Raw genomic sequence first — 27,498 nt, 5'->3', positions numbered from 1 at the left:
GAGATGGTGGAGACCTGGCTTTCAATTCCAGCCCAGCACTTACTACCCGGGGTCCTGGGGCCACCTCCTCAGTAGCTCACTTTGCTCATCTGTAAAACAGAGACACGATGCGTCGTAGCCTGGTGCGTCGCGTGAAGTGCGAAGCTCCTAGCCTGGCACATCGTAGGGTCCGGCGATCCTCCCAGCTCACTGGCCTACCCACCCTTTCCCCTAGGTCATCGATAAGAACTCGGGTGGCTGGTGGTACGTCCAGATCGGTGAGAAGGAGGGCTGGGCCCCCGCGTCGTACATCGATAAGCGCAAGAAGCCCAACCTCAGCCGCCGCACGAGCACACTGACCCGGCCCAAGGTACCACCCCCCGCCCCCCCCAGCAAGCCCAAGGAGGCCGAGGAGGGTCCAGTGGGCTCTGGGGAGAGCCAGGACTCCCCGCTGAAGCTCAAGTATGAGGAGCCTGAATATGACATCCCTGCCTTCGGCTTCGACTCAGAGCCAGAGCTGAGCGAGGAACCCACGGAGGACAGCGGCTCGGGGGAGCGGCGGCCCGCCCAGCCCCATAGGCCCTCACCGGCCTCTTCACTGCAGCGGGCCCGCTTCAGGGTGGGCGGCTCTTCAGAGGACGTGGCCCTGGAGGAGGAGACCATCTATGAGAACGAGGGCTTCCGGCCGTGTGTCGAGGATGCCCTGTCAGCCAGACGCTCCTCCCGGGACAGTGACTCCCCGGGGGGCTCCCCTCTGTCCCTTGCTAGAAAAAACTCCCCCAAATCAGATTCCCCCAAATCGTCATCGCTCCTAAAGCTCAAGGCAGAGAAGAACGCCCAGGCAGAACTGGGGAAAAACCACTCCTCTGCCTCCTTTTCTTCATCCATCACCATCAACACCACCTGCTCTTCCTCCTCTTCCTCCTCCTCCCTGTCCAAGAACAGTGGTGACCTGAAGCCCCGTTCTGCCTCGGACGCAGGCATCCGTGGCACGCCCACGGTTGGGGCGAAGAGGGACGCCGACCTAAAGGCTGGGCTGACCTCGTGCACCCGGGCTAAGCCGTCGGTCCGGCCCAAGCCGTTCCTGAGCCGAGCAGAGTCCCAGAGTCAAGAGAAGATGGACATCAGCACTTTACGGCGCCAGCTGAGACCCACAGGCCAGCTCCGGGGCGGTCTCAAGGGCTCAAAGAGCGAGGATTCAGAGCTTCCCCCTCAGACGGCCTTTGAAAGTCCCAGTGAGGGGTCCAGGAGAGGCTCCGCTGACCTCATTACCCCCCCAGCCGCCACACCCCCATGTCCCACCAAGAAGGGACGAGAAGGGCAGGCCGCCTCCTACACGACATGTAGTGCCTACCAGAAGGTCCAGGACTCAGAGATCAGCTTCCCCGCAGGCGTGGAGGTACAGGTGCTCGAGAAGCTGGAAAGCGGCTGGTGGTACGTGAGGTTTGGGGAGCTAGAGGGCTGGGCCCCTTCCCACTATCTGGTGCTCGGCGAGAACGAGCAATCCGACTCCTCTGGCAAAGAGCCAGACACAGTGAGCGCCCAAAGCAAGCAGAACGAGGGCAAGTCAGACAGCCTGGAGAAGATCGAGAAGCGGGTCCAAGCACTGAACACCGTCAACCAGAACAAGAGGGCCACGCCGCCCATCCCCTCCAAGCCTCCGGGGGGCTTCGGCAAGACCTCGGCCGCCGGGGCAGTGAAGATGAGGAACGGGGTGCGGCAGGTGGCAGTGAGGCCTCAGTCGGTGTTTGTGTCCCCGCCACCCAAGGACAACAACCTGTCCTGCGCCCTGCGTAGGAACGAGTCGCTTACTGCCACCGACGGCCTCCGGGGTGTCCGCCGGAACTCCTCCTTCAGCACCGCCCGCTCGGCTGCCGCAGACGCCAAGGGCCGCCTGGCCGAACGGGCCGCCAGCCAGGGCTCAGACGCGCCTCTGCTGCCCGCCCAGCGCAACGGCATTCCCGTGTCCCCCGTGCGCCCCAAGCCCATTGAGAAGTCCCAGTTCATCCACAACAACCTCAAAGACGTCTATGTCTCCATCGCGGACTATGAGGGGGATGAGGAGACAGCAGGCTTCCAGGAGGGTGTGTCCATGGAGGTCCTGGAGAGGAACCCCAACGGCTGGTGGTACTGCCAGATCCTGGATGGCGCAAAGCCCTTCAAAGGCTGGGTGCCCTCCAACTACCTGGAGAAAAAGAACTAACATGGGGCGTGGGTCCTTCCAGCCTGGTGCGGGTGAGCAGTGAGATGAAGACAAAGGGGAAAGGGAAAATGGGAGGGGTGGGGGGGGACAACGTTAAACCCTGCAGAATGCGTGACCTCAGAGATGCTCCCCTCCAGGCTGTCCCCCAGCTGGCAGGTAAGGTCCGGCGGGGGCCCACGTTGAGCAGGGAAGGGAACAGGCAGGGGAGCGGCGGGCCTGGGACCAAAGGCAAGAAAGCTGAGCCCTACGTGGGCACCTTGGTGATTTGGCTGACGGACCTGGCACCATTTGGGACAGGCCACGAGGGAAATTCCAATTGTGCCTTGGCTGCAAATCCGGAAAAGATGTGGTCGCAGGGACCTCCTGTGCCCTGCCCCTGCCCAGCTTGGTTTCTGCCGCTGGCACCTTGCCATCGGAGGCAGTCCTTGTGTTTGCCAATTGTGCTGGTCTCCCGGGGATTGCCACCACCTGCCACGGGCGCGTGTCCTAGAAGACCCCACTGGCTCTGGGGCTTGGAGGCATCTCTTGGGAGCCCAGCCTGTCCCTGGGCCAGGCCACCGTCAATGTCTGTTCGTTGAAGAAAAAGCAGTTCCCCGGTTGCCAGCAAGGACCACCTTTCTTACCTGTCGCTGTTCCCTGGCCTTGAGAAGAGTCCGCCCTGCCCTGGGCGCCCCACGGAGGACCGCCAACCCCAGAGTTTAGAGAGAGGGTGGGTGCAGCCGTCAGTCTCTTCACCATCTGCACAGACTTTATTTTGAGTATTGCTGGGTGGGCAGCTCTTTTGCATGTTTTGGGAGAGGTTTATTGATTTGGGGCTTCAATGTCAGGCCTTGGGTTTTGGTCTTATTTTAGGGGTTGTTTGGGGGCCCAAGAGCAGTCGGCCTCACAGGGGACAGAATGAGTAGCGGATGGGGCTTTTCTGTCGTAACTTTTGCGGGGAGGTTGGCGGTTTTGGGCTTTCACTTCCTTTCCCTTCACAAGCCAAAGTCCTTTCGTTTGGTTTCCACTGTTGTGGACGGCACCGTAGCGTGGCGCCTGCCGGAGGGCCCAGGGGCTGAAGCCCCAGTCCCAGACACGGCAAAGCAGAGACGTCTCAGTGGGGCAGGACCCTCCCCAGGAGGGAGGAGCAGGTTGTCCAGGAGAAAAGGCAGCTCTCAGGCTGCCGGGTGGCCACCATTCTGCACGTGTTCTCCCGTCTGGGCAGGACCAGAACCCTTACGTGTGAACTGTGGAGAAGCACCCATCGCCCCCGCTGAGGGCTGAGGGGACCCCGGATGGGCAGCCACCACCGGCCGTTCCCCCGCCTACGTGTGATGCCACAGGTACCGGAGGACCCCGGGCCGGGAGCCGACCTGGTCTTCCCAAGGGGCGGCGCCCCCCACGAAGAGAGGAGAGAATAAAGTCCCTGTCAACCTTGGGTTGTGTCTTTCAGTCGTTGACGTTTCCGAGGGGACCCTCCGGAAGCCTTGGCTTCCCCAAGGACTCCCCCCCCCCCCCTTTGCTGGGAGTGGAATCCCACACGTGCCTTTGATTGCGGACGGACTGGGCTCCACAGCCACCAGCTCAGCTGCCAGAGGCCTGGACCAAGGGTTGGTGGTTTCTACAGAGGAGGAAAGGCCTCCCTCTACCCCTGCTCCCCACCCAGGCAGTGTATGTTGCCCGAAGATCAGCACGGGACGCTGTGTCTCGTGCCTTCAGCACCCCACCCGCCCCCTAGACCCTTGAGGCCTCGCCTGGGGATCTCCCCAGCCTCCTCGCTGGCCGTGCACTCATGCCTGGCAGCTACAGCAAACTGCTCGTGTTCTTTGTGGAAGGGCCGCGGTGAGATTTTGTTTCCTTTTGTTTTGTTTGTGAGTTTAAAATTGAAATTCGTTCTTTTCTTCTGCTGGACAGTATTAAATAGAGTAGGATATTGAGTTAATCTGCTAGGTTGCAGTACTAATGGTAGTGGTTTAGTGTCTTCATATTAATATTATTTGGACTTATTTGAACAATAATGATAAAGAAGTGGTTCATTATTTTTTAATTAATGCACTTTAATAAGGTGGAATGGGAAGAAACCCAGAGAGCAAAGTGCATTACTTAAAGATGCAGTATATACTTTTCTCATTTTTAAGCAGCACATATTTATTAAAAGAAAAAAAAAAGTAATTTATGATTATTTAAAATAAAATTTAAAAGTAGAGTGACTATTGGGTGAAAGGACCTTCCATGTAGCTGTCTTCCAAGGGGGGGGCCCCAGCGGCCTCGCTCCTCCAATGTCTGCACTGAGCCAGTTCAGTCAGTAACGTGCCAGCCAGGCCAGGAAGGAGTGCAGGACGCATCTGCCGAACACAGAGCATCTCAGTTGGACTGGACCACAGTGTTCCCCAGAGCCTGCCTTTCCCTGCCCTTCCTCACGGTCTGCACTGCCCCGTGGGGCTCTCCAGCACCCGCGGGGCCCACATTCTCCACCCTCCCCCAGGACCCTCTCTCCTCGATCCCCAGTGCTCTAAGTGATAGTCATTAAAAGTGGCCTTGGAAGTCACTCCACCCCATCCCCTTCTGTTACTGCAGCCCAAGGGCAGGAAATTACTTTTCCTGAAATCATGTAGCTAGTTAATGGCAGACCACCCCACTGCATTAATCCTTGTGCTCCCTCCCACCCCCATTGGAGTTTATTGTGTGGTCATCATGTTTACATTGTGACATCCAGCCCCCTAAGGATGGCTGGGAGTTGCTCAGGCATCTAGGAAACGTGGGGAATGCTGCCACCTGGTGACAGCATGTAGATTTGGGCAGTGAACAGGGATTGCCATGCCCCATCTTCGCACCTCACCCCTCACCATCACCCCCTGACTCAACACAGCACAAACCCTGCAAACCCAAAGAGAATATTAATACTTGAAGCACGAAGGGTGCATGCCAGTCCCTCTCAGACATGGCCGGGGGATGCCAGGGCTCGTGCCCCTGGACTCCTGAGCCCCACCTAGGGCAAGGGGGCTTTTCCCTAGAGCTACTGAGCTGCTTTGTGATGTTGGAGGGTACCGCAGCAGGTGGAGGAGGGAGGGGCCTGTGGCTCTGACCCATCTGGAGGAAAACCAGATCGGACTAAAAAAGGAAAAAGGAAAATGAAATCTCAGCAGTGTCCAAACCCAGTTTTCCATTAATTGCGATTGAAAATGTGAAATGGCGTTGTATTGCTGTATACTGCACCTTTAATCCTAATGAGCCCTTCTGAGGTCATTATTGAGGTTTGTATAATGCCCGAAGATGCATCATTTGGTGCTTTTTCTTTCCGTTTAAAGACCTTTTTTCTTTCATTACAAGGGGAAAAAATGTCTTCATCTCTCTCCCACTTTGAAACAGTGGGCCTGGCTGGGCTCCCTAGCCCTGCCACGCTGTTGCCACTAGGCCAGGGGCCCCCTGGGGGCAGCAGGAGGGGGCCGGAAGGGGCGACTCTGAACGGCGAGTGAGCCATCTGCCCCTGGCTGAACCCAGGTTCTGCCTTGCCAGCCGTGGCCCTCCACCCCTCGCCTGGCCCCAGAGGCTTCTCTTTCTTACTCTCGAGTCTCCATCTTGACGAAGGCATTATATAGAATCGTTTTAATCACTTTCAGATGTTAGAGCAGCATATTTTACTGGCATTTATATCCATCGCTTTCCTCAGCAAGGCATGTTACTACTTTTATCGTCTAAGGAAGAAAGACAAGGGAATTTCGGTTGAACATTATTTTCATATTACTAGTATTTGCAGAGTAGGTGTAGAACTATTTAAGTCTAGCCCTCGGTTTGGTAGTTTGTTTTAAGGGAAAAAAAATGAAAGTAGCCCCTACTTTTCCTGTGTTTGTTTTGTTTTGTTGTTCTGGGTTTGTTTTTTTTTTGGTTTTTTTTTTTTTTGTATTTAACTAATATATTATTTCTTTAAGGTTACTCACTTCCCCTACCCCTCCAAATACTTTGCATTCTCAATCGAAAATGAAAACAATCTGAGAGACAGGAAAAGTGCAATATTATCAAGAGGGACGCCAGGGCTTGTTGGGACAGTGGCGGGAGACCCGGTGGCCCGTTTGTCCATAGGAGGCGGCAGGGCTGCTGGAAGGAGTTAAGCTGTGGAGCAGACAGGTGACCTTCTGGATATTGATCTTTTATACCCGCCCCCTCCTTCCTGGCAGGATGGCAGGGGTCCCTACCGGAGGGCAGCCCCTTTTTCTGTTGGGTGTTATCCACCCAGAAGGGATTCAGGGACAGGCCGCTCAGGGCCCCAGCCTTCGGAGCAGAGCAAGGACATCCGGGAACGGTCCCTTGTTTTCATTTCCATTGTTTTTCAGCCAGCTGCCCAGAAAGACCTGTCCTAAAAATCACTCCCAGCAGCCCTCTCTCACCCCAGTCTCCTGATGTTTGGGCCGTGATCTTTCTGATGTATGTTTGAGTCTTTCTAAAACTATGTAACCTCAGTTCAGTTTATGGGCAGGAACCCTAGATGTAACCAAATCCTTTTTTGGGGACGTGGGTGCCTTGAGCCCCGTGTACCCCAGTGAGACACCAATTCCCACAAGCCTACAGCTAGGCCTGGTGCTGAGCTTGGGCCACCCATTCATCTCAATGACTTCAGCCCGAGGAGTGAGCCCGGCCTCTTGCTCAACACCCCGACAGTTCCCAGAGGGCCTCAGAGAAGTGTCTGAGGGGCCTACTGAGGTCTTTGTAGACAGCTCCCCACAACAGGTACCAAGCGGGCCTCCTCCTTACTTGGCACTGGTAGAGAAAGCAGCAGGATGGGAAGTCTCTGGGTCCAAGCCCTTGGAGCTCTGCCCTTCAGGGCTCCAGGGACATCCTCACTGGCTTGTCCCCTCAGTCTCCAGTACTGTATGCTTGCTGCTCCAACCCCTCTGTTGGGTGAATTCCTGTACAAACATGGATCTGTGTGCCCAGAGTGGGACCGTGCCCCTGTGTGTGGGTGTCTCTCCTTGGAGTATACACATTTATATGTCCAATCTTTGAGAATCTCGATGCAGAGCTCTCTGGAAAGAGAACCACCCACATTACTTAATCTTAAAGAATTAAGATTCCCTCACTTTTTTGAGGGCTGTGTGTTGAGAGCGAGTGTGTGCGCATGTGCGTATGTGTGTGTGTCCATGAGCACACACGTGTGAGTGTTGGTAATTTCCCACTTGAACTAAATAACAAGGGGTTAGAGAACAAATACCGGGCGAGCTGTCTCCATTTTACAAGTCCTTGGCATTGGGCAGGACCCACGGGACTCACAGCTTCTGGCAGCAAGTGTGTGTTACTCACACACGTAATTCTGGCTGGAGAGTGCAATGTGTCTTTTTTTTTTTTTTTTTTTTTTTTTGGTAATTATTTTATTATTTTGTTGGAAACTTCACACTGGCATTAACAGATCTAGCAGAAGCAGCCTAGGCCATCATCCCGGGCTCCAAAATGAAGATGTGGACGCGAGAAGTCACTGGGTGTGGAAGCACTGAGATGGTTGAACTGGGTCACCCGCCACCTGCGGATGGGTGGTCTAGCAGGCCGACCCCACCCACTGCCATGCATATCATCACCGTGGGAGGGAGTTCTCGATGGTAAGAGCTTCTGGCCCTCAGTTCTCGTGTTTCTGAGGGTGGTCAGGCTGCTGGGGCCAGAGCATGCCCGTGGTAGTCAGCAGACCTGCATATGCACTTGCACCAGACTGCAGGCCCCAACTGAACACATCACAGGAACAGTGTGACGGCTCCTCCTCGACCTTACTGAGCTTTGTGCCTAAATCATGAACCACCCTCAGTGGTTCTCAGTTCTATGGCCAGAGACAGTGACAGGATGAGGTTACTGACCTACAGCCTTGGTTTCAGGAAATCAGCCCCAGTAATTTTAGCTTCCCTCCTGTTTTGTTCTGTGCACCTAGGTCTGCAGCCAGAAGTTGGGTTCATTGGTGCTTACAGACTGGGTGGAGGGCTCTGCCTTCTAAGACCTTGATCCCAACCTGCCTATAAGGTTGGGGTTACCATGCAATCTCCCTTCCCCAATCCTGTCTTTTTAATCTTGGGTTTGCACTTGACCTTGACAATCAGTCCCCTCTCCCATCCCAGTCCTAGAACTCAGTGGCCTTAGAGAATGGTTTCTGAGCTGAAGGTCCCTCCTTTGTTCCCAGTTCCACCCTGGCTAATGGGCTGGAACCTCAGGGGGCGAGGGGCAGGGAGAGAGCATGCGAGAAAATGGTTTTAAAGCAGAAGGATGGCTCGAGCATGTTGGAGGCAAGCGAGAGGCATGTTGGTGAGATGAATGTGTGCATGTTTGGAATGGCTGGGGCTTACCATCCCTTCCCGGGAAGGCGGCTTCCAGAAGAGGATGTCTTCTAGGCAGAAAGGGAAAAGTGTGAGAATGCTGAGAGAGTTTGGAGTCTGGAGTTTAGTCTTCATTCAAAAGAAGGAAGAAGTCAATTCTGAGTGTTTCAGGAGGAAGAGAGCAGGTACAGAGGGAATTTACTGATTCAATACCCAAGGGTCCAGTCAGAGTAGGTTGGAAAAGCCCTAAGATTTGGCCACAGAAGGAGCTAGCCCGAGGAAACCGCTACTTGCTGGGACACAAACTGGGTCCCCAGCACGTTCTTAACGAACAGTCACTGATTTACGTAGTGGAGACAGGAAGTCGCGAGCAACAAGCCAGTCTTTGAGTTTGGAGGCTCTGGCTCGAGAACATTCATCCATCTCCCAGGTTCCCAGCTGGTTTTGCCCACATCCCTTTGTCCAATCCAGAGGTGGCCTCTCAAACTGCTCAAATTGGTTAGAGACCAGTGACCGTAATGGGTTGTACAGTAAGGACCCACCACCCCACCAAACTGGAACCTCAGGGTCCAGACACTATCGAGCATGTCTGGAAGGAAGGCAGCCTCATTTCTTTGGTTAACACCAGTTATTCTGGCGTGTCTGTGATGTTACCTGTGGCTACTCGGTCTGCTGAGCCTGCCCTGCAGGTGTGACTTAGAAGACAGGGCGCAGTGCACACTCACACGTGGATATGCCCTTTCATTCTCAGTGGCCTGTGACCAAGGCACATTTCCATAAGCGCTTACTTCAGAGAGAGAAGAGTAAACAGCCACCATTCTTGGATCTGCAACTTGTTCTCGGCACCAAGTTTTCTTTAAATGCAGGACACAAGATGAGAACAGGGTTTCACGAACAGTAGTACTGAGAGGTCTGCGGGAAGGTGACTTCTGAGTGAAGATGTGAGTGGCAGGTCCTTGGAGGGTGGTTTGTGGACTGCATGGTTGCATGTGAACTGCTGGGTGTCTCTGGGGGATTCTTCATGGTCTCCACTTAGCCCCTCCCAGCTCCTAGTGGGCTCTGTGGGGTCAGGAGAAGGTTGTGCCCTCTTCTGCCCTCAGCAGAGAAACTGAAGAAAAGGACATTGAATTCAGTGCAGTCAATTTGAGTGCTAAAAAATTTCCAGGATCAATGGTGGTGCTAAACTATCTCCATGTTTCTAATATTTTTAATAGTGGGATTTTTTTTAATTGTTCTCATCACAAAAATGCAGTGTCCTTGGGGAAGGGATCCAGCCCCTTGGCCTGCCACTTTCCGGGTGTCCTTTATCATTGTTGACGGGACTCTTTGGTCTGCAGAAAATACTCTGTCTTGGCATGCTTCTAGACTGTAAGATTTGGGTTGTTTTGTTTTGTATTTTGTTTATGTTTACATGCATCTTGTATTTCCCTGAAAACTAAATAAAGTTTTTGGCCTTTTTAACTGAACAGAATCACCTCTTAATTCTCCCTGTCATCAGAAAAGCCATCCAGCTGAATGGCAAAAGCCACATTACCCAGAATACAGCATGAACTGCAGGATCCAGGGCCCTCTGAGGACACTGGAGGGGCGGGGTGAGGCAGGTAAGTTGCCACCTTTGTTGGTGAGAATCAGACTCAAGCTTTTCCTCCCTCCCCCAGGCTTTCTGGGAAGCAGGAGGCTTTCTGGGAAGCAGCCAAGGCTTTGAGAGCGAGAAATGCACATCTTGGGGCAAAAGATCCACATCCAACAGGCCGAGCTGGCCTCTCAGCTTAGAGCCCCCCTGACCCTACCCTACTTTTGCTGGACCCCAGGAAACAGTGCTGGGCCGTGCTGGTGTAGGAAGCAGCAGAGGGCAGGAAGGCAGGCCTGCTATGTGCTTGAATCCCAGCCCCACCAGATGAGGACTGCCACGTTTTGCTAGACACACTCCACCACTCCCAGCTTCTGCAGCCAGGCAGATCTTCTCAGCCCATCCAGAAGCTTTCTCTAAAGGTCCCTGGCCCTCCCTTTCTATCTAGCTGTCACCCATTTAATATCATCAACCCCCTCCTGACCTACATGAAGGACCTGTCATCTTCCCATCGGCCCCTAGGTGGCAGTGCCACCCCACAAGGGTTTTGGGCCAGGTTTGGGCCCACCTCAGCCTTACCAGAAAGCTGAGCAGACCTCATGGACTCCCACTACCCCTGCCCCAATAAACACTGCTCCTCACAGGCCCAGGGACTTGAGGCCACCGAAGGGCAGTGGCTTCTCCCTTTCAACTTACAAGGTTCACCTGGCAGGCTGGGCCCCTGCTGTCCAACTCCAAGTCATGCTCCAGTCCCCCATTTCCAGGGAGTCTTCCCTGGTTCTTGACTCCCTTCCATATCCAGGACACCTGACCCTTCACCCCCACTCTCCCTCCCTCCCCAGCCCTCCGCACAGCACAGCCCTCGGGCTGGTACGAAATCACCTTTATTCACAATCACAGCGACCCAAGTTCACAAAGGAGGCAGCAACTATCCCAACACTAACAGAGACAGTGGTACAGATGGCTTCCTCTCCCGAAACCTCGGGCCACACAGCCCCTGCACTTAAGACCTTTCCTTGCCTTGGAGATGAGACTCCAGACTGGATGGGGCCACCATCTGGCCCACCCCACCCTCCTCCCACAGAAAGGGTCTCCGGGGTCAGTGACTGGGGAGTAGAGACCCAGTGGAACCATGACTTCCTAGAGGCCCACTGCAAGGGAGGTGCAAAGTCCCAGCCTGGGGTTCTGACCCCCCCCAGTGCTGTCCCACCCACCACCCTATAGCAGCCCCTCACCAGAGAACTCCCAAGAGTCACACACAAAGTCTTCTCCCCCCTCCCCTCAATCATTTTACAGAGGTGGCAGCTGAGGCTGAGGGGCTATAACCTGGACAGGGCCACACAGCTGCCCAGTGGTCAGGTCTAGAACCCCATACTCCACCATTCGCGGGAAACAGCAGTCTCTGATGGATGTAAAAAGCCATCGGAGGGGGACAGAGGGTTGGGAGGCTGGGGGGAGACTAGGCCCTCAGAGTGGGCCCCGGCCCATTGCCTCTCAGGGTAGGGCAGGCAAGGCTGAGAGAACTACAGCCTAAGGGCAGGGGTAGGGGACCCTTCTTCACTCCAGAATCAGAATAACCAGAGGTGCTAGGACCTGGCCCCTTCTCTCCTCTTTCCTGGGGCTTAAGAGCCTAAGAACGGCCTCCCTGCCCTTGCTATGAGTAGGCCTCCTGTTCCCTGGCCCAAGCTGGGCTCCCCTCCTTCAGCCTCCCCAGAACTTTTGACGTCCTCATGGAAGGGGGAGCTCCTGGGCCTCCTGATGGATTCAAGCCAACTTTGATAACCCTGTTGCAGCCTAGAGAGGAAGGGCACTTTGTGGCTCTGGGTGATCCACCAGCCTTAGGACATTAAGCTCAGTCTGTGTCTCTGTAAAATGGACACAATTTGACACAATTTGAAAGGAGGCCTCCCAATTCAGCCCCTTTTTCTGGAGTTCTAATTCATGGTGAGCAGAGCTGTCTATGGACTTTGGGCTGGAGCCTGGGGAAAACTATGATAACTACCTCTGCAGCGCGCTCTCACCAGGCACTCCACACACCAGGGCATTTCTAGGAGTTCGAAGGGCTCGGGGGACAGCAACTCACTCCCCCACACCCCCCCCCCAAAAAAAAAAAAACAACCTACAAACCAAATAAATAAATAAATAAGGAAAATGGCTGGTTTTACCCCAGGGGATCCCACCCCCACCCCTAATCCAGGGCCCTGGCCTCTCCTAGGGATGCTCCAGCCTCTTTGAGTATCAGCCAGGCTCAGGACAGTACTGAGATCTGGGAGGACAAGTCACAGCAGATGTAAACCTGTTCTTAGCCTGACAGAGGACAGCCTCTGCTCTCTCGCTCACACTGAGAGGCTGTTCCTGGGCAGCAGCATCTGGTGAGATGACTGGGGCAGAAAGGTTATGGCCAGGAAGGGGCCCTTTGCATCTCAGCCAGGGCACAGGGTCAGGGACCCAGAACCTGGAGCCTTCTGTGGCCTGTCCATCCACCCATCCTGGGTGAGTGGGAAAGGGACATAGCATGGAGGCTGCAGCCTGCCCAGGATGAGAGGTATCCACTGGCCTTCTTACCCCTGGTTGCCAGGCCTGAGGGCCAGGGAAGACAGGAAGGAAAAGGGTACAGCTCCGAGAGGAAGGCAGCAGCTCAGGGGCTGCCTGCCTAGGGCTGCCGTTGAGCAGGTTATACACTGCCCAAGGGCAGTTGGCTGAGAGAACAAATGGACACTGAAGTCCAGGCCATACTCCGAATGCCCTAGCTCAGGGACACATCTGCCCGGAGGCAGGGATACGTTTTCTCACTCTTACATGGGCTAGAGGACTTCCTACCAATCTGCCCCAGATGGGAAAGGATTAGGACAGGCCAAGACCCCCACTTAGCCCCTCAGCATACAGGGAAGAGCTGGCTACAGAGAAGGGGAAGACAGAGAGTGGACTCCTCGCCTCCCCTCTGCTGGGGAATCTGCTCCTGCCCCTCACCTCCCTGCCTCATACCTTCTTTCTTCCCAAACCTTTAAGGGCCTCAGTTTCCCATGTTTAATGGAGAAGAGGAAAGAGTTTCCAAAACAAGTACGAAGAGAAGGGGCCCTGTTGGCTTGCCCCTCAGCTGGAGTGGGGTCGAAGTCTGAGAGGCAGGCGTGCAGGGTGGGGCGCCATGACGGGCTAGGAGCTGCGGTAGGTCTTGATGATGTCCTTGATGGGGCGACGGCAGATGGGGCAGCAGGCGTGCAAAGCCTTCTTGAGGCGCAGGCCACAGGCATAGCAGAGGCACATGTGGCCACATGTGTAGATGACCGTGTCCACTGCATGCTCATAGCAAATGGTGCACTCATCGCTCCACTGTCCTGTGCCCGGGGTCACTGGGGACTCAGGCAGGCTCACTGGAGAGTTGGGGGCTGTCCCTGGGGACAAGGGGAACACCAAGTCAGTGGGAACATAGCCCAGTCTGGCCCCACGTTCATGGGGAGAGAGCCCCCTGGTCTCTTACCTCCCAACAGGCATCTGCCTGTTTACCCTGACAACCCACTTCCAGAGCACTAGGGGGCACTAGACAAGGGCCAGGGTGCCCATAAGGTGGTGAGAGAAGAAGGGATAGAGGAAGGTAGGGGGCCCAGAATCTTTTAAGGCGGGCCCCTCCTGAACTAACCTTCGGTCTTCCCTGTGTGCTCAAAAGTGCTTTGGAGAAAGGTGTCCAGCTGGGGGACAGGAAGGGATTCACCCCAGAAATCACCACCCCACGAGGGTTCACTGACCTATCTCCAGCTCTTCCAGGGCCCAACTCTGTCACAGAGGCTGCATGCCTGCCTCGGCCAGGGGTCTCGGGGCAGGGAGTCTGGCACGGACACCACGGAACTGGAGTAGCCAGCCTACTTACCGCCAGCAGAGCTGCCCAGAGGTCCAGAGCTGCACGTGCTGAGCAAGGGGTCGGAGAGGCGGCTGCCCAGGGCGCTGGGCGAGGTTGGCGTGGAGGCAGGGGAGCAGGAGAGTGACGGGATGCTCCGCTCTGCCAGGATGGTGGAGCCTGCGGAAGGGGAGAGAGGGGCTCACTAGCCGCTGAGAGGCCTACCGGGAGAAAGCTCAAGTCTCCGCTCCTCCAGGGGGTTCCCAGGAGAGAAAGTGGTGACACGGCCTGACCACACAGTCCAGCCACTGGGCGGGGCCAGGGCAGGATTCCACAAGCCAGCCCAGCACCCTGCCCCAGCTCTCTGTTCCACCTACAAATCTGGGGGCCCTTTCTTGTTCTGAGCTTACTACATCAGCAGTCTCGAAACAAGAGCTCTGCTGAGAATCCCACCTCCACCCTTCCCATGCCTCCTCACCTTCAAGGTTTCCCAGACAACGACGTCCCCCTCCTCCCACCTAGTGTGGCCCTTCCAGTCATAGCCTGACCCTCCCTTTCTAAGCCCTGTGTTCTCTCGGTCACTGTCCCTAGATATCACCCACCTTCTCCTCTGCATAAGCACCTCTGAAATGCCCTTCACCATCTCCCAAGCTTGTTCTGTGCTACACTCGCTCTCCTTCCTTCCCTCCCTCCTTCCTCTCCCTCTTCAACACCTCTCCTCACCTTCCTCTTCTCTTCCTGCCCTCCCTTGCTCGTCCCTTCAACAAGTCCTACCAGGCACCATCAACTGTGTAAACATAACACTGAGAACAAGATGGACAGGGCCACTGCCCCCAAAGAGCTGACTGTCCAGGGAGCCCCTCGGGGCTGTCCTCAAATCTCCTCCTCTAGGGAGCTTTGACCACCCCTCCCCCAACCACATTACTTTATTTACCACTGACCCGCCACACACACCACATACACGGGACCAAACCACACAGCCTGGGGTAATATTTGTTCTTTGCCCAGGAATGCAGCTTTGTTTTCCCAGTTGAACTATGAGCGCCCTGAGAGCAGGAAATCGTATTTACCTGTGACTCTCCCACAGGCTCTAACATATTGCCCTATACATAAATGTTCAGTGAGATCTTCTCTATTATTATGTGTTCTAATTTATTTAACAGTCACTGTATCTAAGAATATTCACTAGATATCTGCGACAGCAGATGGGGCAGCAGGCGTGCAAAGCCTTCTTGAGGCGCAGGCCACAGGCATAACAGAGGCACATGTGGCCACATGTGCAGATGACCGTGTCCACTGCATGCTCATAGCAAATGGTGCACTCATCGCTCCACTGTCCTGTGCCCGGGGTCACTGGGGACTCAGGCAGGCTCACTGGAGAGTTGGGGGCTGTCCCTGGGGACAAGGGGACACCAAGTCAGTGGGAACGTGGCCCAGTCTGGCCCCACGTTCATGGGAAGAGAGCCCCCTGGTCTCTTATGTCCCAATCCATTTATTGGGTTTCTCTTAGTGTTAATAGTCTTTTAGTCAATTATCATCTTCTTTCATAAAGTCACACCTCCTATTTGCTTTTCTTGCCTTATTGCACTGGCTATCATTTTCAGAACAATACTCTAAGGCATCCCTATCATATTCCTGACTTTAATGAGAATGTTTCTCACGTTCCATCATTAAGTATGAAACCGGCTGTAGTTCTGAAATAAAGGAAATATCCCTCCATTCTTGGTGCACTTAAGCCTTTCACAAAGCAGAGCACACCTCTGTAAGGTAGTTACCCTTCACATATTGTCACTGGGTTTTCCTTGCAGTTCCATCAGGATCCCCAAACACCAGTTTGCTGACTGAGATGCCCAGTTCTCCTACCACCCAGAAGCACTATCTTTAGCATATATTGTTTAGCAAACATCTGGAAGATTATTCTTTTTTAAATATTTTTTTTTCAACGTTTATTTTATTTTTGGGACAGAGAGAGACAGAGCATGAACGGGGGAGGGGCAGAGAGAGAGGGAGACACAGAATCGGAAACAGGCTCCAGGCTCCGAGCCATCAGCCCAGAGCCCGACGCGGGGCTCGAACTCCCGGACCGCGAGATCGTGACCTGGCTGAAGTCGGACGCTTAACCGACTGCGCCACCCAGGCGCCCCTGGAAGATTATTCTTAAACCCCCACCTTGGCCCACTTACCTCTCGAGATATTTAAGTCCTGATTTTTTTTTTTTTTTTAAGCTTCTCCTGTGTCTAGTAAGCCTCTTTGGGGAACAGAAGTCTCATCGGAAAGCTACTTATCTATTATTAGATGGTGCTGAGGTAAGAGAGTACCCTGCCCTTATGGAGTTTCCTTCATCTGAGGAGCAGTATCTCCCAGTGAGTGTAGCCAAGTACCTTTTACCTCAGCCTGATTTTTTTCTGTACCCCAGTCTGATTTCTTTTTATTCCATCCTGAGTTTTCACCCCAACTTCCTTCCATCCTCATGTATTTTCATCCAGCCTGATGTCTTTTCATTCTTTCCTGATTTATCTTCCATTAATCATAACTTCTTAGCACTTCAACCTCATTATTTTCATTCCTTTTCAAATTTATTTTTCACTCCATTTGGCCTCTTTCCAGAGTAGGAAATCCCCACTTATTTTATCTGATTTCACAAACTCTAACACATTCACAATCACCAACAGCATTATACATACAAATACACATGTACTCACTCATGTGTGCCTATACACAGACATATCAGTTTTAGAGCATAATACACCTTCACTCGTATACACATGTTATCTTGTCTACAAAGCCTCCTGGGGTGAGGTCTAGGCTGGGGCTATGAAGCCCAGAGGTCTCCAAATATATCTAAGCAAACTTGCTTAAAAAAAGAATTCAGATGCCTAGGATGTACACAATCAAATCTCTGCAGGTGGGATTGAAAAATCTGCACTTTAGTAGGTCCTGCTAGTGAATCTAATGGAACCAGTCCAGTCAACTGCAACTGATTAGCAGGCCAGCTCTTGCAATGTATGAAATACCTGCCCACTTGGGGGAAACAGAGGTCCCTGGAGATGGTTTGGAGGTGGGGGGGGGGGGTTAAGATTTCTGGTCAAATTAGATAAAGCTGTACCCTATAACTACCTCTTCCTCCTCCTTAAAGATTCATATTGCCTATTAAAGGTTCTGAGAGGAGTGCCTGGGTGGCTCAGTCAGGTGTCTGACTCTTGATTTTGGCTCAGGTCATGATGTCACAGTTTGTGGAATCGAGCCTCTTCTCTGGCTCTGCACTGGCAGCTAAGAGCCTGCTTAGGATTCTCTCTCCCTCTCTCTGTGCCCCGCCCCCATTCTCTAAGTACACTTAAAAAAATAAATAAATAAAGGCTCTGAGAAGTTCTGCAATAAAGAATCCTCCACTTTTTCTCAACTCAGTGTTTTCCTAATTTTTTCACCCAAGGACCCATTTTCAACAGACGCCTATCCCACAGAACACTCTGAGAAACAGGACTCTCACGAGTCTACATCCACCAGTCCATTTAGACTCTGTCCATTCAAAGCCAGGAATGAAACGCCCAGACCTCTACAACCCCATTTCTTCCAAGGCCCTATTCTCAGATTCTCCATAGGCTCCCAATCCAGGCACCACCCTGCACAGACACCTGGCTACCAACACATCACTCTTTTTCTTACCTAGACACACAACCATCCTTATGAGGCAGAGACTTTTATTCCCATTTTGGAGAAATGGAAACAGCCTCAATAAGTTAATTGCTGGTGGAAAATTTTTTTGTCATCTTTAAGTGTCCACTGAGACGTGTGTTTCCGGGCCGTTTATGCATCTATGGGGACACAGGTTAATCAGATTCTGAGAAACTCAGTGATCCACACTTTTCTCCCCGCCCCCAGGATGCCTCTGGTGAGATTTGAGGACAAGGGCCTAGCAGATGGAGTCCCACCCAGGACTCGTTTCTGTGCCTGGGACGCGCGTAAAGCGGTGGGGCGGGGCGGACTGGCCCTCTGTTCTCTCCGCCTACCCGGATGGGCCCGTCCTCCAGGAAAGGCACGGTGTTGGAGGGGCCGTCAGGGGAGGCACTCACCGAGGATGCGGATCTGCGTAACGGCCCCGTGCAGGCCGAAGAGCATCCAGAGCGGCTGCGAGGCATCCACGCACAGCTGCATGCCTGCCGCGGCGCCGTTGTGGCTGAGGTGCAGCTCCCCGTCGGCGTTGACCACCAGGCCCAGGATGTCGCCGCTGTGCAGGGGCCCGGGCACGCGGCACACGGCCCAGAATTCCTTGCGGTCCACGAGGGCCTCGGGGCTGAAGGGCAGGTCCGCGGGCCGCAGCGTGCCGGGGTCGCACGTGGTGACGCCGAAGGAGAGCGCGCCGGGCCGCGCGCCGCCCGAGCGCGTGACCTTGACGAAGATGGTCTCGGCCACGCGCACAGGCCGGCTGGTGAAGACGAGCGCGCGCTCGTCGCGCCCGTGCTCCAGGCGCGCCACCGTCTGCTCGTCTAGGATCCGGACGTGCGCGCCGGCGCGCAGCGCGTGGAAGCGAAGGTCGCCGTCGAGCTGCGCGGGCAGCGCGCGACTGTGCTGCGAGTTGAGCGAGTTCTGCGGGATGGGGCAGCCGGCGGCCGGCGCGGCCTCGTCGCCCTCGGCGCCCGGCACGTTGAGGTCGCACAGGCTCACGGAGAGGCGCGCCTCGTCGGCGTCGCGCCGCAGCGACGGCCGCCGCAGGGCGGTGAAGGAGCGGGGCCGCAGGCAGTCCGGGAGCACCAGCTCGCTGTCTGCGGCCGGGGAGGGGGAGAGACAGGGTGACCGTCAGGCGGGCCGCTCGGGGCCAGCCACCGTCGCCTGCGCGCCTCCTCCCGCCAGCCTTTCCAGCATGCACCGCGAAATACCGACCGCGTTGTTAGCGGCACGGGAACGGCTTCGGACCTAGGCTAAGGAATCGGGAAACAAAGTCCTGCAGGACATCTGTTTAAGCAAAGGATCAAGGCTAGAAGGAAGAAAAACATTCTAAATGGCGCGCTTATAAAAGTTTTTACTATTAACTCCCAGGCCCTCCCTTTGGATCCCCAGCATTTAGAACTGCGCTGAGCACGTCAGATGACAAGCAGTAAATGTCTGTTGAATGCACTGTTGACGTCCTACCCTTCTGGAAGGTCAGGGGGATCCCCCTTCCCCAGAACCCCTCTGCATAAATTGTCTCAGCTTATCCTAACAATTACCTTTTGAGCTTAGCATTGCCGCAGGAGGACACAGGCTGAGAGAACTTAAGTAAATGTATCCAGGTTTCCTTTTGAAAGGGACTTACTTTCAAAGGGGAAATCAACCCCTTTCTCTTTTTAATCATACAAGTAAGACACACTGTCTTTTATAGAAAAGACAGTTCAGCAAAAAGAAAAAATTACCACCTCTCAGCCCACCATCCAGAGAAAAATACTCTTAACATTTGGATGAGGACCTCCCAGCTTTTCTCCCCCCAATATATTCTTCAGTTACTTCTTTAATACAAAAATTGAATCACGCTATATCAACTCTAGTAGTTTTTAACCTTTTATGGGTAACAAATCCCTTTGAAAATGTGATAACTTTCACCTGTCACCTCAGAAAAATGCACATTCTTCCTAAAGTCTGTGGATAATTCCAGGGCATCTGTGAATCCCATAAAGCCATCCATGGGCATGGACTCCAGGCTAAGAACCCTGCTATATACAGATTTCCTTTTCAAAACTAGCTTTTCCACTTACTGTGTCCTAAACACCTTTCCATGCCAATAACCATGTTTCCAACACCATATTTTTTTAATGGCTGTATTATGTCCTGCTTTATGGAGTCCCATCATTTATAATAAAAGTCATCATGCACGATGAATTACCCCTGCATTTCATCCTTAAAACATCCCGTGGAAGTGTTCCCATTATGGAGATAAAACTCAGAGATGTGATGTGACAGCCACCAGGTGGCAGATCTGAAATTGAAGCAAGGTCTGTCCAACTCCTGATACCACATTCTTTGCTTTCAGGACCCCTCCTTGTTTATTGAACCCCTTCTGTGGGAGTCAAAGTCCCCAAATTTGGCTAGTGCCACTGTAGACCACAGCATGGGCCAATCCCTCCCTGAGAGCCTTTCCTCTGAACCTCCCAAAGCGAGAATCTGTGCTTTCTCTCCAGGACCTGGGTAAGGATGGCTGGGGTGCTCGGTGTGGGAGCAAAGCTTGAGGGACTGGACTGGTGTGGGCAGCTGAGGTCAGAATTCAGCTCCAGCTGAATCTAGAAACGGTCTCCAAAGCCTTCTTGTTTTTGTTCTCCCCCAGCCCCCACCACCCTTTCCAGAAACAGCCTCGTTTGGGCCTGGGCAAGGAGAAGCTGCTGGGCTCTCCCCCCTCAAGTCCCCTGCCTCTCTGGAGTAGCCTCTTGGGGCCTGGCTGGTTGGGATTTCCCAGCATCATGCCTGGCAAGAAGGAGGGAGCCGACCGGAAAATGTGATTATTCCAGGGAATTGACTCTGTGACAGCGATGGTGCAGAGAGGCTGGGGGCTGCAGAGAGGCAGAGACAAGGAGGCTCAAACAGGAGGGGGAGGCCTGAGAGACAGTAGTGTGGACCTGGGACAGGCTGTGGGCTGACCTGGACCCCTGGGAACAGCCCCTGCTTCCAACCCCTCAGGGATTCCAGCACTGGCCCTAGAGGACTCCAGGGTTGGAGATGGAGAGGAAGGGACAGGGACAGCAGGGTGACTAAACAACAAAAGGCTCAGATTCTCAGCCAGAGCCTACAGGAATAAGACTGTCACAGGAGCCCACACACATATGCACCCCGACACTCCTCTCCCTACCCCAACCCACACACACTCAGAACACTCAGCCCAGAGCCATGGAGCTGGGCAGACCCTCAGTACAGATTTCTGAATGGGGCTGGATGCGAGCTATCCTGAGCTCTGCCCCTTCAGGAGTCCTTCTGTACTTGAATATGCCCACTCCTGCGCCTCCCAGGCAACCTATGCCATTGTTGAGCTACTCTAAGAAAGTGTTTCCTTCTCTTAAACTGACATCTACCCTCCTGTATCCAAGGATCCTGGATTAATTTACTTAACTTCTCTCAGCTTCTGTGCCAATGCTATCTCTGGGGCAGTCCCGTAGAGAAAAGGACTCTCCTCTGGGAATACTCAGACACACTGCACACCTTCCCACCTCTTAGATGATGAACAGAACCAGCCTCCAGATGTTCCCTGACCAGCTCAAGGCACAGTGTGGCCATCACCTCCCTTGAAATTTACACTATATGTCTAATAGTGCAACCTGACAGTATCTCAGATGCTTTAGCAGCCAAAATCCATGAACTGGTAGGCAGGGTAGGAGCATAGTTAAGTAAGGATTTTGAAGTCATCAGCCTGGGTTCAAATCCTGGCTCTGCCATTTTCTGGCCATAGACCAAAAGCTTAACCTCTCTGGGCCTCTCCATGTGTAAAATCAGCCATGTACTGACGTGTATAAAATCTGTATTCTAATACTCGCCTCAGAAGGGATGCTGTGAAGTTGAAATGCAGGAGGTAAGTAGTACCCTACTCTACCTAGTAGAGTACCTGGCACATAATAATCGCTAGGTAAACACGAACCACTGTTATCATTTCCATGCCCCAAGGCTCAGAAGAAAGTGCATGGGCTTTGGGGTGACACAGGCCTGGGTTTAACGGTCCAATCCAGCACTTGAACGGTGGCCAGTAAGGAAGCAACTTTCTTCCCAGCCTCAGATCACTCACCTAGAGAACAAGGGGAATAATACCTGCCTTGTGCTGTTGTTGCAGGGATCAGAGGTAGAGCGGGAAGCCCCCGTACTTGATAACCTCAGGTACTAGTACTTACTCAGGTTGAGTTTTGTCAACCAAAGTTAGGTCCACCTGCACTTAGGCAATTAACTTTCTGAACCTTAAGGTAGGACTTTAGATAGATAGATAGATAGATAGATAGATAGATAGATAGATAGATAGATATAGGACTATATATAAGGTCATGAATGACATCACTGACTAAAGCCCAGAAAGGAGAAGGTACAAAGTGGACATTAGAGGAGAAAGAAGAGAAGGAAGGAGAAACAGTTGGGGGGGATGGGGAGGAGAAGGGACAGGAAATGACCCCTATGGCTTTGCCTGAGATCTTGGAGGAGCAGGGAGAAAAGGTATCAGAGATGCTGGGAAACAGCTAAAAATGGAATCCCCGGGGCCAGTGCCCAGCCCAAGTATGTCTCCTCTCCCGGCTCAGCTGCCCCTCGGGGTCAGGAGTGGCTGCAGGCCGCCAGCAAGCTCCAAAATAGCCATCCCCTCAGTGTGCCCAGCTGTGCCGGACCCTGAAATAGATGACACTGGAAATAGAGGAGCTGATCAGGCACCCTCTGCACAAGGGACGGCAAAGGTCAGAGCTGACTGGACTGACATCGAGTCAGAGGCCAGGGGAGGGTCCTGGCCACAAAAGCCAGGGAGAGCACCCTGGGACCAGCCTCCGCCCAGGGTTACAGCTTGGAAAAACCAGATGGGCTACCTGTAACCCCAAGCAGCAGCGTGGCCCATTTGGAAGCAACAAGTTATGTAATCCACGCGCAGGACACATGGCTGCCCACTTTGGAGGTATTTATGACAGGAGGAGGGGAGGCTCCAGGCCACCGGAGAAGCTGTTAAGCTGGCTTCCCTCTCCACATCCCGTCTTTCAGGAAGGAGCTTGTCTGTCTTCAGCTCCTGCCTAATCTGGTGCCTAGCGGTGGTCCTGCAAATACTTTGGGCCAGAGCAGAAATCACCGGCCCTGCAAGGGCAGTGAGGCCAGGACAGGGGGTTTCCTCCCCGTCAAGGTGGCGCTCAGGTCACCCACTCACTGACACACTGTGTGCCCAGCCCCAGGCAGTGGTAGAGACAGAAGGAGAAGCCAGGACATGGGCCCCAGGGAGCCAGTAGGCTGTGGGAGGATCAAAGCTTGGAGGCATGAAAATATGTGAATATAATTTTGTTACAAAATTCTCAGTGTCTCCAGAGGAAATCCACCTCTCCCTGCCAAGTTCTCACCCAGCCTTGACTAGAATGGCCCCGGGGACAAGAAGCTCACCACATCCCAAGGCTATCTGTCCCCTGTCTTTGAACAACCATAACTGTTAGAAAAGCTCTCCTTGCACGGATCCCTATGTGTCCTATAGCCACTCCTTGCACCCTCTCTGAGCCTTCTCTTCTTTAGGATAAATATTCCTTTTAGGATAATGCTCTCTAGCCAAGGCTGAGGTCCCCTTCCTGTCTCACAGTGAGCCAGAGACAGCATCTCAGAAGAAACAAGATTTGACCTGGACCCTGAAGGACAAGAGAGTTTGGACTGACAGAAGTGAGAGGCACTCAGTGGGAAAACTGTTCTAGTAAATGCCTGGAGAACAGCCTGAGCAGGGCCAGCGGGGCGAAAGGAAGGGAGAGGAGGAGAGGAGGGGCCAGGCTGAGGATTCCGGGGCCAGCTCTGGCCAGAGACCCACCGGGCCCTCCCACATGTTGCCAGCCAGTGCAGGGCAACCAAAGCAGGGCCTGGGCACTGGTGCAGGGGCCCTCCGGGGCAGGCAAGGGGCTCCTTTGAAGCAGGGCCTGCCATCAGCCCCAGAGTCTTGTTTGTTTAGATTCTCACATCCGGAGCACTGGATAATCTTTAACCATGGGTCGGCCTGCCGCAGCCGGCCGGCTGGCGGGTATCTGCCGGCCCCTGTTTAGAAGGTGCTGCCAGCCCATTTACTGTCTCCATAAACATCCTCTTGCTGGTCAGCATCTGGCATGGGGCAGGGGAAGGAGCCCGGAGGGCGGGTACATGGGTTGGACGGGTAAGGGGTTTCTCCACCCCTCTGGACAGTGCCCCGAAACCCACACCCGCCTCCACCCTCTCCATATAAACCCAACCACACAAAAGCTAGACGAACAAATACTTTTCGAGGCCCATGGAGGGAAGGGTAGAATGTCCCAGAAACATTTGGAGTCACAGATTCTAAGCTTTATAGAATCTTCAGGCCAGAGGATCTTAGACATATAGATTCTCAGACTCATCTGGTCTAACGGTTCTCAAACTTTTTTTTTTTTTTTTTAAGCAGTGGAATCCTTTTGTCCAACAAAACCAAAATTTCTGGTTGAAGTCTAAGAAGAAGCCATAGAGCCTGCCAACTCAGCCGCCTCAAAGATGCCTCTGTGGAACCCCAGCGTTCCAAGGAACCCAGCTAGAGAACCAAAGGTCTTGTTCCAAGAAACAATTTAGATAGAATAGTTTGAATTTCACCCAGATACAGGGACTTGATTTTAAGGCCTCCTCTTCTAATGAGAGGACTTGGGGGGGTTGTCTCTTTGGTGGTATTTTTAAATTAAGTATTCCTTTTCAACCTAAAAACAATAGCCCTTGCTATATATGTAAACACTTTTACATATTCATCAGCCTCAGACTCTCTGAGGTAAATGGCACATATATAATTATGTCCAGATGGGACAGTTGTGGCACAGAGAAGCTGGAAGGCTTGCTGAAAGCTAGTGAGTGGCCACGTCAAGTCTTGATCCAATCAGGTCTCCTGCTTCTGAAATGAGGGCTTTGTCCCCAGTACTGCAAGGCCCCAGCTCCTCTACTACACACACCCCACCCCGGACCCCTAGGTCTCTTCAAGCTCCCCAAAACTATATTTTGGACCAAAGAGATACTAGGCAGAAAATATGAAACTGCCATTTCTGGATATTACAATCTAATATTGCCCATCGTATAAGGTTGCACTTTATATATATTCATTCTGGTGAAAACAAAAAACAAAAACCAAAAACAAAAAAACCCCAAACCACCAGAGTGCTCTGTAAACAACAGAACCAGATGAAGCCGTCAGGAGCCTTCACGGAACTATGAGGCAGACACTGCTGAATCAGGATGCCGGGCACCCTCACTTCCCCAGCCAACCCTGCTGGGGCTCTCGTGAACTCTCTATACCCAACAGGTACAGCTGATCCCTAACCCCCTGAGCTCTCCTAAACTATCCTGGAAGACATGGGAGGGCCAACACCCCACCCTTGGGAGGTATCCAGACTTCACAGGGGACCAGGTGAACTCATAGTTAGAGAAGCTAGGAAGTAATGCAGCCCATGCTCCTGGGCCCAAGTCCCACTTCTTCCAAGCTGTGTGACTGTAAGCAAGTTATCAGACCTCTCTGAGACTGTTTTCCTTATCTGCAAAACGAGTACAATAATAACTTTCTTTGGGGCGCCTGGGTGGCTCAGTCGGTTGAGCATCCAACTTCGGCTCAGGTCATGATCTCGCGGTTTGTGAGTTCGAGCCCCATGTCGGGTTCTGTGCTGACAGCTCGGAGCCTGGAGCCTGCTTTGGATTCTGTGTCTCCTCCTCTCTCTGCCCCCACCCCCCCCCCCGTCCCTGCTCATGCTCTGTCTCTCAATAATAAATAAATGTTAAAAAATTTTTTAAAAAAATAACTTTCTTTATAACATATATAAAAGACTTATGCTCTCTTCTTAAAGACCAGGACAATACATGATGCAGAACTGCTGATACCATTTAGACCTTCATGTGCCTTCAGGTGGTCAGGAAGAGGAAGGTTCATAGGAACAGGGGAGGTCAGGGAAGGTTTCCTGGTGGAGGGGAGGGTTTGGAGTTGGACCGTGATTATGATTAGCAGAATTTGGCATGAGCAGAAAGGAAGCGCCAGGAAGAGTCTCTGAAGCAGGAGAAACAACAAAATTTTGTTTAAATCAAAAAGAAAAGAAAACTGTCAGAGAAGAAGAAATCACTATCAGCATCCTTAGCTCTTTCCCCCATCCCCAGAGCTTCCCTCAGGTTCCTTAGACTAATATTTGCCTCTCAGCCCCTGGCAGCCATAGCTGAAGGTAAATATTGGTTTAGCCTAGGAAACGGAAGCCCCAGATGGCAGTGTGGTCCTCCGCTAGCCAGGATGGCTCACACCCTTTGTGCCGCCAAGCTGAGGCACACCCTGTATGGGAGACCTACCCCAGGGCCTTATCTGCAGAGAGGCCCAGGCTTCTCATTGCAGGGAAGCCAGGCTGACTCACCAGCCTAGCACGTGGTCCAGGAGCAGCCTGGCCCTCAGAAAGCTACCCTCCCTGAGAGTCTCTATAGATCTCTGTCCTCAGAAGGCAGGTCTCTTACCAGGACTGGGGCACATGTGCACAGGTTGGGTGAAGCAGAATGCCATGAGCCCTTGGGACCCCACCCTGAGTGCCCCCTTAATGCCCTCCTGAGTTCAGCCACTACCATTTTGATGTGGCAATGTCTTCTCACACTGACCTTATGCCCAGCTCCGCCTGGGAGAGCTGAATTTCAGGGCCAGCCTGGCTTCTGACTAGCTGGGAGAATTTGGACAGGCCCTCTTCTATCTCTCGGCCACCGTTTCTCCTTTTGAAAGACATTGACAGCAAGGTAGCTGCCAGAAACTTTCTACTTTCACGGCTCTCTCCCCTGCGATGCATGCACATAGCCCCGCCTGTGCACACCCCTTCTCCACAGGTCACCTACACCTCTTCTCTTCACTTGCTCCCTGAAGGTTCTGTTCCCCGACTGATGATGCTAATCTAATTCCCCACCTCTGTGACCATGCATACCCCTCCTGTCCGACCTAAACTGTTCCTCCCCAACCAGTCTGTGCATTCCAGCTTCTCTGGTTCCTGACCTGAAACCTCTCCTATAGGAAATCCTGGATCGCTCCCCAGCTGTACGACCCCCAACACATGGCTCTACTCTCCAGCCACACTTCATTGCAGAATTGGATCATCTCAGAGCAGTTATATGGTGTGTCCCCCAAAATAAACACTCTTCAAAGAGAGGCACTGGGTTTTCCCCCCGCCCCCTCATTGCACCTGGGCTGCGGTGGGCACAGAGGGGTATCAGGAGCACCCTACAAGTGGGGTCTTGGCTCACCAGCTTTCTGCCAGGACCCACAGCTGCTCTTTGTGAGCCAACGTTTCTGAGAGGAGCAGGGAGACCCTGAAGAATTGGGATAGGAGCTTATCTCTCCAAGCATTAATCACCCCATAAAACTTGTGTTTATTTGCTTGCTCACAGGTCCTTCTTTCTGGAGGTAGGAAGCTGTTATTCTTGGAAATACCAGCCCAGGCTTGGCCGGGACACCCTGAGGAAAGAGGCAATCTCCTGAACTCCAGCATGTCAGGGGTGCCTCGAAGGCTTGAAGCAGACCTGCAGGGGTCATGGTGGGGGCACCAGTGGGCCTCGTTATGTTAGGGCAGAGGGGGTTGGGATGGGGCACCCCCTTGGTGGTGTCACTTCAGGAAGAGACGCCACCCCCTACCTCCACTCTGTCCGGAGAGACAGCCAACGTGTCCGTGGCCTGACTTGCATATCTGCTAGGTGCCAAGTACCCCAGGATATCTGTGATCCGAAGAGCAGATATGGGCCAGGTGGGGTTTGGAGGGTTTTGGCCACAGGTCCCAGAGAGAGGCAGAAAGGGAGGGGGCAGACCTAGCAGGAAGTCCCTGCAGATGAGACACTGGTCTGGGAGGCAACCGCCTCGAGAAAGACAAGCCCATCCTCAGAGCTACCAAGGCAGAGAGTGACTTCTTCAGGGAAAGGAGAAACTCAAAGCCAAGATGGCTTAGAAGGGAGAGCAGGGAAAGCCACAGGCAGTGAAGGGATCAGGGCGGCAGCGGGG

General features: G+C 53.3%; 2 protein-coding genes and 1 long non-coding RNA gene across 12 annotated transcripts in view; 2 read left to right on the top strand and 1 right to left on the bottom strand.

Annotated features, from left to right (window-relative positions):
• SH3PXD2A (SH3 and PX domains 2A) overlaps positions 1-9,914 on the top strand; it is a 243,574-nt gene extending 233,660 nt beyond the window's left edge. For 9 of the 10 annotated variants that reach the window (XM_040486336.1, XM_040486337.1, XM_040486333.1 and 6 more), the window contains one exon: positions 215-9,914. In XM_040486336.1, coding sequence (XP_040342270.1) covers positions 215-2,182 — 1,968 coding nt within the window. In that variant the 3' untranslated portion in view covers positions 2,183-9,914. The remainder of the gene's footprint in view (positions 1-214) is intronic. The other variant, XR_005793634.1, reaches the window with a different exon arrangement.
• A 970-nt stretch (positions 9,915-10,884) lies between these two features.
• The window catches only part of NEURL1 (neuralized E3 ubiquitin protein ligase 1), a gene marked incomplete at its 5' end in the record, with an annotated part of 21,154 nt that continues 4,540 nt past the window's right edge, over positions 10,885-27,498 (bottom strand). The window contains 3 exons of the mRNA XM_040486921.1: positions 10,885-13,410; positions 13,884-14,030; positions 17,921-18,610. Of these exons, the coding sequence (XP_040342855.1) occupies positions 13,172-13,410; positions 13,884-14,030; positions 17,921-18,610 (1,076 nt within the window). The remainder of the gene's footprint in view (positions 13,411-13,883; positions 14,031-17,920; positions 18,611-27,498) is intronic.
• LOC121037191 (uncharacterized) lies at positions 19,779-27,018 on the top strand. The gene is made up of 4 exons (XR_005793638.1): positions 19,779-20,006; positions 23,923-24,062; positions 26,521-26,621; positions 26,895-27,018. It is a non-coding gene; the product is annotated as an uncharacterized LOC121037191 (long non-coding RNA).

This window comes from Herpailurus yagouaroundi, unplaced genomic scaffold, assembly GCF_014898765.1.
Source record: "Herpailurus yagouaroundi ecotype Mexico unplaced genomic scaffold, PumYag 163, whole genome shotgun sequence".
In the NCBI taxonomy this organism is placed as follows: Eukaryota; Metazoa; Chordata; class Mammalia; order Carnivora; family Felidae; genus Herpailurus; species Herpailurus yagouaroundi.
The sequence above is the reverse complement of the archived record's forward strand: the minus strand, read 5'-3'. Positions and strand labels throughout refer to the sequence as shown.